The sequence below is a fragment of the Phyllostomus hastatus genome, unplaced genomic scaffold (assembly GCF_019186645.2).
Source record: "Phyllostomus hastatus isolate PE091 unplaced genomic scaffold, TTU_PhHast_1.1 phas_contig_98, whole genome shotgun sequence".
In the NCBI taxonomy this organism is placed as follows: domain Eukaryota; kingdom Metazoa; phylum Chordata; class Mammalia; order Chiroptera; family Phyllostomidae; genus Phyllostomus; species Phyllostomus hastatus.
The window spans coordinates 540298-552475 of record NW_025333999.1 but is presented as its reverse complement, the minus strand read 5'-3'; the positions used below and the strand labels follow the sequence as shown (position 1 = coordinate 552475).

The window sequence follows — 12178 nt, the reverse complement described above, 5'->3', positions numbered from 1 at the left end:
AGAGATACACATGCCAACAGACACAGACAAAACAGACACATGTGAACACACAAGACACACAGATGATACACATTGGCACACAGTGATAGACACACGTGGGCCCTTTATTTGTCAGCTCCACCCCTCCTGCAGAATGTCACTTCTTGGGTTCTTACAGGCACCAGTCCCTGCTGTGTCCCCTCCCCCTCTTTCAAGATTTCTAACCAAAAGGTGTCCCTGCCTGAAGCCAAAGGCCGTGTGGGAAAGGCAGGCCGTGCACAGCACTCAGCCTTGCCACTATGGCCAGGGCACACTGACCATCAGTACGTCTGGGAGGAATGGACAGGAGGGAGGCAGGGAGGGAGGGGTGTGAGTCACAGAGGTGGTCCCTGCCTTGGGCTGAGTGAGACTTGCCTGGCCACACGCCCAGAAAGGCAAGTCCCCCTTTGTCTCTCCTGGGTGGGCCTGTACGGGAGGCCTGGGCCCGGATTCCTCAGCCCTCACATCTCGAGTCATTTGGTCCCTTCCTTGGTGCAGAACCCTCCCCCCACCCCAGGACTCTGATAGTCTAAACCAGACATCCCTCTTGCACCCATGGCAGGCTCAGGTACAGCTTCTTGCTGGTCTCCTGCTTAGAACTTACCAGAATTTTCAGATCTCTACTTCTCCATGGTCATTTCTTTCACGTTCCTCCCCTCTACTGGACCGTGACTACGAAGGTGCTAGGTTACCGCCACATCTGTGTCCCTCACCATGACAGGCCTCCCCAGCGTCCAGCATGGAGAACCTCTTCAGGAGCACACACTGAATACATGAAGGTCTGAGACCGTGTCTGCAAAACCCCTGGCTATTTGTGGCCATTCATTCCATGTTTATTGAGGAACTACTGTGTTCCAGGCCCCAGGGGGGCACTGCACGGTGAACAGTACAAAGATCCCTGCTCTAGTGCAGTCAGTGTTCTAGGGTGGCAGTAAAGAAACATTCAATTACATGTCTAGTAGAATGTCAAGTAGCGAGGGGTGCTACAGAGGGAAGAAAGTACAAGAGGAGATAAGTTGTTGGGGGCTGGCCTTCCCTATGGTTCTCAGGAAGGCCTTTCTGAGGAGGTGGCATTTGCACAGAGACCTGAGGATAAGGAAGTAGCTATGGGACTACTTGGGGTGAGGACACTCAAGGCAGACAGAATGGCAAAAGCAAAGTCCCTGTGGCAGACAGGACTTTGGGGGGTTCGAGGAACCTAGAGGAGGTGGGTGGGAGCAGAGAGAGGTGACTGAGGGGGGTCAGTCAGCAGGGGCTGCACCACATTTGCGCCTTGTTGCCTTCTCTGCTTGGCACCCAGCACTGGCTTGGCCTCTAGTGCCTCCATTTCCTGCTCTCACCTTGGTTCTTGAAATGTTTGCAAGGGCAGCTGATGGAGCTGGAGCTGTCCAGCCCTGCTTCCTGCATCTGCAGCTCTGTTCCTGCTTTTGAGGGAGGAGGAGACTGAGGGGGTGGGGTGGGGGGAACACAGCTGTTCTCTCCTTATGCTGTGGTGAGTGAGCGGGGTAGTGGTGTGCCATGGGGGCTGCAGCGGATACCCCGTGTGTCTGCTCTGGATCACGATGGGCCAAATCCAAAGGTAGGTTGGGGGTAAACTGAGGCACTGAATAAAGGAAGCATTGAGAGTGGGGCAGGGACATCCTGGGGACTGACACCCATAGCTGCAGCCACTGCCTTCCTCTACCATCTGGTCCAGGCCTCAGGGCAGGATGCCCAGATCCCTGGGAGGGGGGCTCCATGCATCCTGGCAGCCTCAGCTTTGCCGGGAACCAGGCATGGGGAAGCACCTAGCTTCCACCCCCAAGAGTTAGCTAGATGAGTGGGCAGTGCTGGGCCTGAGAGATAAGCAGCAAGGAGAGGGAGGAAGGAACTTGGTCCCCACCCTGGCCCAAGGGTCCAGCCAGTGCAAGAAATGGGGTAGGGAGAGAAGCTCCAGGTCACACCATGCAAAGACATCTTAAACTGTTCCCCACACACAGTAGGCCCTCAAAAACAAAGTTGTTTTTTTTTAATAAGTAACTCATGGAGTTAGGATTCGAACACTGGGCTGCTTCAACATTGCAGAGACAGACACAGACCTGGAGTCCTTTATAAAAATTTTATTGAGGGGGGTAGAAAATGGGGGTGATGCCCTGGAGTTGAATACATAAGTAAAGGAATGAATAAATAGAACAAAAATAAGCCCCTCGTATGTGTCTGGGGGGTGTCCCCCGGCCTGCGGGGAGAGGGGAGTGGGCTCAAGCTGATGTCAGCTGGATGGCAAAGACCTCGTCCCCCACCAGCGCCTCTGCAGTGCCCTCAGGTTCTGTTCCACCTTGGGCACTGGCGCCCCCGCCTGTGCTACCGCCCGCACCATTGAGACAGACAGCCTCACCGGAGCTCTCAGCTTCCTGCACGTTATACTCGCCCTTCTTGCAGGCAGTGGACTGCACATAGAAGGCCAGGCCGGCCCCTGCGGCCAGCAGCGCTGCGCCCCCCACCGCACCTCCCACGGCGACCCACAGCCACGGACCTGCGGGGTAGAACCCCTCAAAGAGGGTGGACAAGCTTGGGGTCCCCCCCACCCTGGTGAGATGCCAAGCCCCAGCCATCCCCAGTGCTGATGCGACTCATGACCCATGTTACACGCCACCCCAGCACATAGGGATGTAAGCCCCTGGCTGAACAGAGATACCCACGAGTCAACTCTCCTCACCCCCCAAACGATGAGGGTGTGTCGGGGGATCTTGTCATTCCTCTACCTCAGAATGAACCAAGCCTCAGAGCAACAGGAAGTGGGAGAAGGGATCTGGTTAAGGGCCCCCCACTCCCATCCTCTGCCCTTGGTCCCTCTCCACAGTGACACAGTGGAGGGATAGTTGGACCAAATCTCCAAGAGGCAGAAACTCTCCCTGCAAGTTAATAAATCACTTCCCACAGCAGTCACAGCCATGGAGTGTTCCTCCCCTTGAAGTTCATTCAGCTCCCTCTCCCTCCACCCCCCACTCCGAGCCAGCCATCAAAGCCCCACACCGTCAGGATGCTCCTGACTTCTACCCTGGCACCCTTCGTTCTCTTCTGTGGGGACTGAGAGGGGGGCAAGGGCAGGGTCAGGTGTCCCAAGGCACAGGCCACACCCCAGGTGCCACTTACCAGCCACACGCACGGTGATACGCCGCACGTGGCGACCATGCGCGTTGGTGGCTGCGCACTCGTACTCTCCTCCGTGGCTGCCTAGAGCCCCTGCCACGCTCAGCGTGCTGTTGTTGCTTGACAGGCCTATGTTGAGCGCCCCTGGGGGTGCACGCCAGCTGATCTGGGCAGGGGGCCAGGCCTCAGCACGGCAGGTCAAGGTAAAGTTCCCGCCTGGCCACACACCTCCTGGAGGCGAGGCAGCCAGCTCGGCCACCACTGGCCGGTCTGCAGGGACAGGAGATTGTCAGCTGTGGCCCTAAGGCTCACCACAATCTAAGACCACCCCTGCTTGGATGTGCAGATGAGGATCCTGCCTCCCATCAGAGCCCCCTTCCCCTGCAATCTGGCTGTAGTAGGTACTAAAATCCCCTGCACTTCCTCACTGAATGGGAGGAGATGGGGGCCTGCCCCAGTGCCCTTCTGACCCAGGACTCGAAGGGGGCTGGGTTCTGTTCCCCAGAGTTTCCATCGCCCTGCCTTTGGGTTTAGGCCAAATCCCTTGTGCCTGAGAGTGGGACTGGGGGAGGTGCCCTTGAACTCCCCTGTGCAGTCCCACTGCTGGGAGTCCCTGCTCTGGGGACGGGGGTCCCTCTGTCAGGTGCTGCCCCCACTCACATTCCACGCCCACAGTAATGGTCCGAGCCTCCGTGCCATGCGGGTTGGTGGCCAAGCAGAGGTAGGTGCCCGCATCCTGTCGGGACACGTGCAGCCGCTGAGGCCAGGGGGCACCCTCCCGGGAGCAGCTTACTTGTGGGGAAGGGTGACCCAGGGCAGCACAGGCCAGCACAGCAGCCTCAGCCCCTTCCAGCCACGTCTGGTGACTCGGACAGGTGGACTCATTCATTTTCGGAGGTGCTGCAAAGTAGCCATGGGGGTGGGGGTCAGGTGGGAGCCAGATGGGGACACCCCCTACTCCCGCCCTCCTGGGCCACCCAGCTCACACTCCACGTTCACAGCCACCATCTTGACCATGGAGCCGTGCCGGTTGGTGGCGTTGCAGGTGTAGATACCAGCAGCAATTTCACTAGGGACGCTGGGGGCTCTGACACTAGGGTCTGGGGGTGCCAGAGGCAGCAGCACCCCTTCACTGGTGCCCCTGGAGCCAATGCACTCCACTCTTGGCTGTGGCTTCCCAGCAACCTCACAAGAAAAGAGCCGTCCAGATCCTTCCACCCATGTCCAATTGCTGGGGCAGCTCAGCTCCTCAAAACTGGGACCATCTGGGGAGCAGAGGGTCCCGCAGGCACTGAAAGGCAGTCCAGGGTTACCCAGACATACCCTAACTTGCCCCTTGCTGCCTTCACTCACATTCCACTGTGATAGCCACATTTTTGGCCGCAGAGCCTCGAGCATTGGTGGCTTCACAGCGGTAGGTGCCTGCGTGCTCCCGGACCACACGCAGAAGGCCCTCGATGACTTCGGCCTTTCCAGAGCGCACACAGCTCACGTTAGGTGGTGGCACCCCATGTGCCACACAGGTCAGCGAGGCCTCTGTTCCTTCCAGCCATGTGATACGTTCTGGGCAGCCCACGCTGTCCAGGGCTGGTGCATCTGGAAAGGGGAGTGTTGTTGGGTTTGAGGATCATCCTAATGTTCCTAGACCCTCTTCTCTGTTTCAAGGTGGTCATGTAGGGTTGGGCAGGCTATGCCCTGCACAGGGAATCTGAACCAAATGGGTTTCATGCCATCAAGCCATGTGCTGTTTTGGGTCCCCAGGAGCCAAGAGGGGCACCTTGTTCTGATTCCTGCAAAGCGCCCACAGGACCCTCCCCCAGTGTTTGGCCTAAAACATTGTTAGATGGCTTGGAGCACACACCTTTCCGAGACTCCTCACACTCGCACACCCCTATGGATAGGCCTACCCTTTCCCCTCCAAGGTCTTCCCCTAATCTGGAACATCAACCTATTTCCTTTCCCCAAATCCTACCCGAAGGCATCCCTCAGATCCTGATCCTGCTCTTCCCTGTAAGCTAGCCACCTCTGGACACTGAGAATCTGACAGAGATGCACCCTGTGCACCCCACTCACACTCTACTGTCAGTGTCACGTCCTTGACCACCTTGCCCTGGACATTAGTCGCGGTGCAGCGATAAGTGCCGGCAAGCGCGCGAGTGACAGGACCCAGCAGGCCTAGTGCCAGCACTGCCTCGCCAGAGGGCCGAGCGCAGTGCACAGAGGGCGCTGGGTTTCCGCGGGCCTCGCAACGCAGCTCCTGCTCTGGGCCCTCTGGCCACGTCCAGCTCCTGGGACAGTCCGAATCGTCCAGCCGCGGGGCGTCTGCAGACAGGGGTGTGGGATAGAGAGTTTACCCGTGAACCGTGAGAAGGTTCCACTTCCAGAAGGACACGGCCAGAAACTGGTCAGATCTTTGGAGATCTTGAGGAAGAAGGAGAGAACTCAACTCACATAGGACTCGCAGTTCGGTGCTCTCGTTCTTGCTCAGGATCTCCCCGTCCACCTCGAGGGTCGCGTTGCAGAAGAAGCCGCGTCTGTCGTCGTTCACGGTGGCGTTCAGCTCGAGCTGGGCGGGCTGTCCCGGGACTGCAGCTGGAACTCCGTCCAGAGTAACCAAAGCTCTGGCCCCAGCTGCGCAGGTTACTGTCACCATCTTCCCCTCCGGGACGCTGGACTCGCTCAGGGTCAGGAGAGGCGCCGAAAAGCCTGGGGGCGGAGCATTTGCCTGGAGTCGATTGACTACACCCCTTACCTGCCGGAAATCTTTGTGGATACCGTGCCTTGCTTCTCCAACTGCTCAGGCTCAGCCCCTTCTCACCCCACCCCTTTGAGGTGGTCAAGCCAAATTCCCCTTAGGGCGGCTCAGGAAAGTGCACCTCCCTCGCTATACAATTCGTCCTCCATCTGCACCGCCCCCTCGATCCTATCAGGCCCCGCCCACTCTTTGTCCCGCCTTCCCGTTCCTCTGGCTCCACCCCCAAGCCACAGAGGTCTGGCTTCACTCCCCTTACTGTAGACAGTCACGTTCTCCCGGGTCTCACGGGTCTCGCCCCCCAGGGTCATGTTGCAGACCAGCTGCCTGGTGCCTTCCTGCTCTGCGCTAGCTGTGGCTGTGGCAGTGGCCCTGAGAGCGTCCCCCTCCAAGGTGATATCAGGACTCAGTCTCTGGTCCCCCAGCGCTAGGTAGACCTGGGCCTCCGAGACTGGAAACAGCCCATCCAGGGCGCAGCTCACAGGTCTTTCTGAGCCCACTTCCAAGAGCCGGGGGACAGCGAGGCGCGGGGATTCCGGAGGCAGTGCTGAGAGTCGAGAAGAGAGCTTGAACTTAAGTACTGAACACTCAATATGTATGTACTAAGTGCTTTACAATCACTATCTTATCCTGCTATCCTCGAGACAGAGAGGAAAACAGCTTTCAGCTGGTGAGTGTTGGCGTGAGGATTAGAACTCAGATTTCTCTACCTCCAAACTTCTTAAGCATCGGGCCGACCCCTCTGCATCCCCTTCTCCCCACACCCACTCACCGAAGGTTCGGAGCATTCTGGGAGCCGAACTGTTTTCAAACAGCCCCAGGCCGTGGGGTCGCAGGTCCAGCTCCGCGTGGCACGAGAAATTGGCTCCATGGTCCTCCCGCCGCGCCAGTACTGTAGCCGTTAGCACCGCGCCCCGCGCTCGAGGTGGCTCCGCAGAGAAGCTGCGATGGATCAGCTCCTGGGTGCCCCGCAGCAGAGTTATTGTGAGGCTCCCACGAGGCCCAGCGCCAGGGACCCTACAGCTCAGAGTGAAGTTCTCTCCCACAGGCTGCCAGGCAGGCAGCGGCACCAGCTCTACACGATCAGGTCGCTCTGCAAGGGAGGAACCAAGGCTCTTGGAAACGTGGGTCTCAGCTGTAGGTGTAGTGGTACCCAGGGGCCAAGAGGGGAGGGCTTGGGGATCCAGAGGATGGAGCCTGAAGGGGAGGGCCTCGTGACCCAGGGGGCGGGGCCTGGAAGGCAGAGCAGTGGAGTCAGATCGTGGCTGCTGAGAACTCACGAAAAGTACGAATGAGCCCACGCGCCTGCAGTGTGCGCCGTGCGCAGCGGAAGAAGCAGACCGGCTGGGTCTCCGGCTCTCGGATGTCCACCAGCTGCCGCGCCAGCCAGCGTAAACCCCTCTGGGTTCCATTCCTGCGCAGCGAGGTCTCCAGGCCGCCGCGCTCAGGTCGTGGGCAGTTGGTACTGCAATTCAGCCACAGCGACCCCCCGCGCTCCACGAGGGCCACACGCGGCTGCAGATCCGCCCAGAAAGGCTCCTGAGCGACCACTGCCCAGAGAAATGCAGGCTCAGCATGGGGAGCAATCTCCCTGGCGTCTTAGTGCCCCTATGCCAAGTCAGAAATTCCCGGGGAAGGAGAAGAGGACAGAGTGAGGAGAGAACTCAGGAGTCCCGCGTCCTGCTCAGGCCTCAGGTTTGGAGGTGCGCTCCCAAGGTACAAACCTCCAGGGTGTCTCTGGGACATGGCAGCGGAGAGCTTTGGTCTCCAAGGTGCCAATGGGGTGATGGGAAAGCATGGGGGGGGGGTTGAAGGATGGTGAGAGGAAAGATGGGGTCTTCCACACACAGCAAGCAATGGCCAGCAGGAGGGTAACCCAGGTGGGGGAATGGGAACGAACTGGTTCTCTGGGTCATCTGGAGAAGGGAGACTAAGGTTGAGATGAGGACAAAGGAGAGATGAGAGGGAATCAAGGATAAAGGGGGATTCCAAACCCAGGCGAAGAACACGAAAAGAGGGCGCGGGACTAGGCTAATGGAAGGTAGCGCAGGAACATCGAAGAACTCGGTTGCCAGGGCTCCGGGTGGGGAGAGAACAGCGCCGCTGAGTCACCGCAATTAGGGAGGACGGGTCTTCGCGGACCACAGTTGGGTAAGATGCCCATCCGTGTACCACAGTGCATAGCAAAGCGTGAGGAGGTACCCCAGGAAGGGACAATGGCGACATGGGGTCTCGGGGGTCAAGGTTGGATGCGGAAGAGAGCCCAGGACCTCGGAGGGGCACGGTAGAGATCTGGGTGAGCGAGCGAGGAGTCGGGAAGCTGGGTCTCCAGTGTGTTGGAGGAAGAGTAGAAAGCCCAGGTCTCAAGGTGGAGGCAGAAGCGTGGGAGCAAGGCGAGGGTGCGGTAGGGAGGGGCATGTGGCTGAGGTCAGGAACTCCGCCCCCGCTCTGTCTACCTGGAGCCTGGAGAGGCTCTTACCTGAGAGGTCGATGAGCCCCAGACCCAAGGCAGCCAAGAGGACGAGTAGCGCCCAGCACAACCCTGGCGGGGGCCCTGGCATTGCCGCCGCCGGGAAAGTGCGAGAGGAGAGGGGAGCTCGAGCGCTGAGCTGAGCTCGAGGACGGCGGGGCGGGTGGGGTGTGGAGGAGGCGGAATTGTGCTCTGGGATTGGTTTAAGGTTGGTAACTTGGTTTCCAAGGAGGGGGAGGTAGGAGAGGCGACAGGGAGGGGCGGGAGGGGGAGCGTGTGCTAGGCTCCCGCCTTGGTGAAGGCGTGCTAGCTGGAGCTAGCGACCCCCGGGGTCTGTGTGGAAGCCGGCCCCATCGCCCGGAGCCTTCTGGGGGCGGCCGCAAGCTCCCGCGTCATCCTCAGCAGCCGTGATGCGGAGGTTGGGGGGTGGGTGGCTGCTGGGTTGTCCTTCTCAAACTCCCACTCTACCCCCAGCATAGATGCTGTGATAAATAGCTGGCCTCGGAGCTCCGCCCCCGTATTTTGCTCTTCCCACCAATGCCCCTTGGAATTGGTTTGTGGGCTTGGAGCGATCTGGGAAGAGAAGGATAGGTTAGGCACAGTTCTACGGGCAGGTGTGGGATGCCTCCCTCCGAGACCCTTCCCTTTTAGACCTGGGGAAGCTGGGGATTACAGCACCGCCCCTAGTCCCCCTCTGGCTCCGCCCCCGCACGCTAAAGAGGGGCGGGGACCAAAGTCAGAGAGTCAGGAACACTTGTGCTTGCGCGCAGCGTTTGGGCGTCTAAATTAGGGTTGGCTCAGCTCGGGGTCTGTATTTACCCAGCTTGCAGCCCGCACGTGTCTACTCAGCGTGTGCGAGCGTGAGCTGCAGAAGAACGCCCCTGAATTCTCTTTCCGCGCTGTGGGCAGGGCCCTGGACCACGAGGGCCCTGCCAGGCATCCAGTGCGGACTCAGACTGTGTCCACACGAGACCAAAAGACCAACTGTGACACTTTTCACCCCGCATTCGGGCCCCCAAGTGCCTACCAGACTTGGTGACTATCTGAACGTTGTCAGTAAGCGAGTCAGTGCCACCCCACGTGGGCCATCTGATTGCTTCTTTACCGCGGTCAACACATGGGCACCTTTTCTTCGTATCTGTCAGTTTGTCCACGTGACCCCGCCCTTCTGAGCTCCTGTCCCCAGCACTAACGAGTGAACTATGGGAATCAGTTCTACATCCACCCTTGTCCTCCAGGAGAGTGCAGGATCAAAAGTGAAAAGGGGGGAGGGGACGGAAACGTAACATCCAATCAGAGCTGCTGCGTGGTAGCAGTGCAGCCAGTCAGCAAAAACCGTATGGTGAAGGTGCCCGCCCACAGCCCAAGGGCCCCCACAGGCCCAGGCTTTGCCCATGTGCACCACACTGATAATGCTCACAGGAGAGGTGTTTACTACATGGGCTGGAAATGCGCAGGGATTGGGGAGGCCAGGTGGCCCAACATGAGAAAACCTCAGGTACCTTCGGGGAGACAAGGAACTTGGAGAAAGTGATTGTAACAAGGCCTAAAAAGACCACTTCCAGGAGGCAGTGCCCTAATGGGGGACCTTCAGGCCGCAGGACAGGCTGGCTGAAGAAGGCTTTATTGATCTAGGCAGAGGTCTCCAAATTGTTCCAGATTCCTTTTTGCTCTCCTGCTCATCCGCACGGACTTCCTCTTCTAAGCCCGGGACTGCATCAGTAGGTACTTTCTCAGACAGGCCACCCCCACGGCGAGAAGAATCCCCATAAGGGCTGCGATGGAGGTGGAAGCCAAGGCTTTGGACGTAGTGTTCCAAGCTGGGGGTAGGAGGTGAGAATTATTAGAATGGAGCACTTACAGGCGTGACGACCCACGTGGAGCTCAAGCTTTGTCAATGCATCCTCCTGGGGTCAAAACCCTTCCCCACCCCTCTTCAAGTCCCCAGGATTACAAGGGTGCCTCACTAAAGAATGACAGTGCCATGGGTGCTGAGCTGCTGTGGACCACCAGGCCGTCAAGATTGAGATGCGCGTGGCAGGTCACGAGCTGTCCGAGGTCATTGGGCTTAGCTGGGAACGCGTATGTCAGCGTCACGTTGGCCAGATCCAGGCCTGTGAAGCGCTCCAGGCTCTCAGAGTAGATGACCCGGCCGCCGCGCCGCAGAGTCACCACCAGGAAGCCCACGGGGAACACATGCGTCACGTGGCAGCGCAAAGTGTGCTCACGGCCCTCTAAGATCGGAGGCTCCAGGATCACGCTCTGTGGCCCTTCTAAAGCAAGAGGGGATCGTTGAGAAAGGTCTGCGGGCGCCCCCTAGCATGACTGTCAACTGCCCCATCTCTGTCCCCCTCCCTTGTTCCCAGCAAGTCATGAACCCATATCCCTCACTGTAGGCGTTGATCCTGGCCGTGGCCCCTCGCGTTACTCCGGCGCAGGTGATGAAGCAGTGCACGTCGGAACTCCAGGTCTTTACTTCCAGCAGCTGGAACGAGACCCAGTTGGGTCCGCTGAGTGTCTGGCCGGGCCTCAGTCCAGTATGGAGGATGGAACTCTCCAACAGCGGGCAGTTGCTGCTACAGTTGAGCCACACTGAACTCCCCGGTGCCACGGTCATTAACTTGGGGCTTATGCTCACCCAGAATGGCGCTGTGGTCTCTGAGGGCGCGGGAGAGCTGCCTCCTCTGGGGCCTTGAGCCCGCGCAGCTCGGTGCCTCCGTGCACTCCCACCTTCCGTGTAGGTTGCTGCCAGCAAAACCAGCAACGAGAGGGGGAGCAGAAACCCCATGGCAAGGAGCCCGAAGTGAGGGACCCCGCACCAGGGAGCCGAGGCTGGCTCTGTAGATAAGGGAACCCAAAACTCCGCCTCCTCAGCCCCACCCGGAGAGACAGAGGCTCCTAGAGGGACAGGAGCCCTACCATATATACCCCTCCTTCCACTCAAGAATGGGATTCCAAAGGTTCTCTCCTTTTTCTCAGAGAGGAGTCTAATTTTTCTTGGAGTCTCAAAAGGTTCTAATAAGCCCAAATTTGGATCAGGGCCTCAGGGTTGGGTCTTGAACAGCTGGCTTTTCTTGGGGGAGGAAGTGGGACAACAGGGCTATGGAACAGAAGCTAGAAAGGGCTCCAGCTGAAAGTGGTACCTCCCCTCAACTTGCACAAGGCTGGCACACGGGAGAGGCTTCCCGAGATGGGAGGCCGTCCTCCCCACTGCCTGCAGGACCCTCAGGGATTTGGAGCTGCCAGAGGTTTGTTCTTAGCATTGTCCCATCGAGATGGAAACAAGGACAAAGCAGGAGGCACAGGGGTTGGGCACATGTTCATGAGAAACTATGCTTTGTTTTTTATTTTATTGATTTTAGAGAGAAAGAGGAAGGGTTATAGAGAAAGAGAGATTAATTTGTCATTCCATTTATTTATGTATTCACTGGTTGATTTTTGTATGTGTCCTGACCAGGGACCAAACCTACAACTTTAGCGTATCCAGATGATGCTCTAATCAACTGAGAGCTATCCTGGCCAGGGCGGGACCCCATGGTTTAGCTGTCAGGGAGTGGGCTCTCATATTGAGGCATGCCACTGAGTGTGAGCACTCGCAGAGATGCATATGGGTAGAGAGGTTAGCACCAGTGCTGGGGATTAAGAGCCCTGTGGGTTGTCCCTGGGCTTGTCACCAGCTAAACCTTGTCAGTCCCCTTCTGAGGGAAAGCAGTTTGGCCAATGGAGCAGGAGATTCCACCCAACCTGATCTTTTTACAAGGCGCTCCTGTGCAGTGCGTAGGCAATACAGCTGTACCTGACAACTCTGA

The 12178-nt window shown here is 58.4% G+C and overlaps 2 protein-coding genes across 6 annotated transcripts; both read right to left on the bottom strand.

The window, feature by feature from the left end:
* Positions 1–2107: 2107 nt before the first annotated feature.
* ICAM5 (intercellular adhesion molecule 5) lies at positions 2108–8511 on the bottom strand. Of its 5 annotated transcripts, none has more exons than XM_045853562.1 (11): positions 8379–8503; positions 7180–7449; positions 6672–6992; positions 6159–6446; positions 5599–5853; positions 5221–5469; positions 4501–4743; positions 4134–4412; positions 3808–4047; positions 3151–3417; positions 2108–2530 (listed from the first exon to the last, which is right to left on the bottom strand). In XM_045853562.1, exons 1-11 carry the CDS (start codon positions 8458–8460, stop codon positions 2256–2258), a joined length of 2769 nt encoding a protein of 922 aa, XP_045709518.1. In that variant the 5' UTR covers positions 8461–8503; the 3' UTR covers positions 2108–2255. The 5 variants fall into 5 exon arrangements, with proteins under 5 accessions (XP_045709518.1, XP_045709521.1, XP_045709522.1 ...); XM_045853563.1 differs by having other exon boundaries at positions 2265–2546; XM_045853565.1 differs by lacking the exon at positions 7180–7449 and having other exon boundaries at positions 8379–8511.
* A 1290-nt stretch (positions 8512–9801) lies between these two features.
* ICAM4 (intercellular adhesion molecule 4 (Landsteiner-Wiener blood group)) lies at positions 9802–11172 on the bottom strand. Its single transcript, XM_045853391.1, has 3 exons — positions 10761–11172; positions 10337–10642; positions 9802–10189 (listed from the first exon to the last, which is right to left on the bottom strand). The coding sequence occupies exons 1-3, from the start codon at positions 11155–11157 to the stop codon at positions 10071–10073; spliced, it is 822 nt and encodes a 273-aa protein (XP_045709347.1). The 5' UTR covers positions 11158–11172; the 3' UTR covers positions 9802–10070.
* Positions 11173–12178: the final 1006 nt, after the last annotated feature.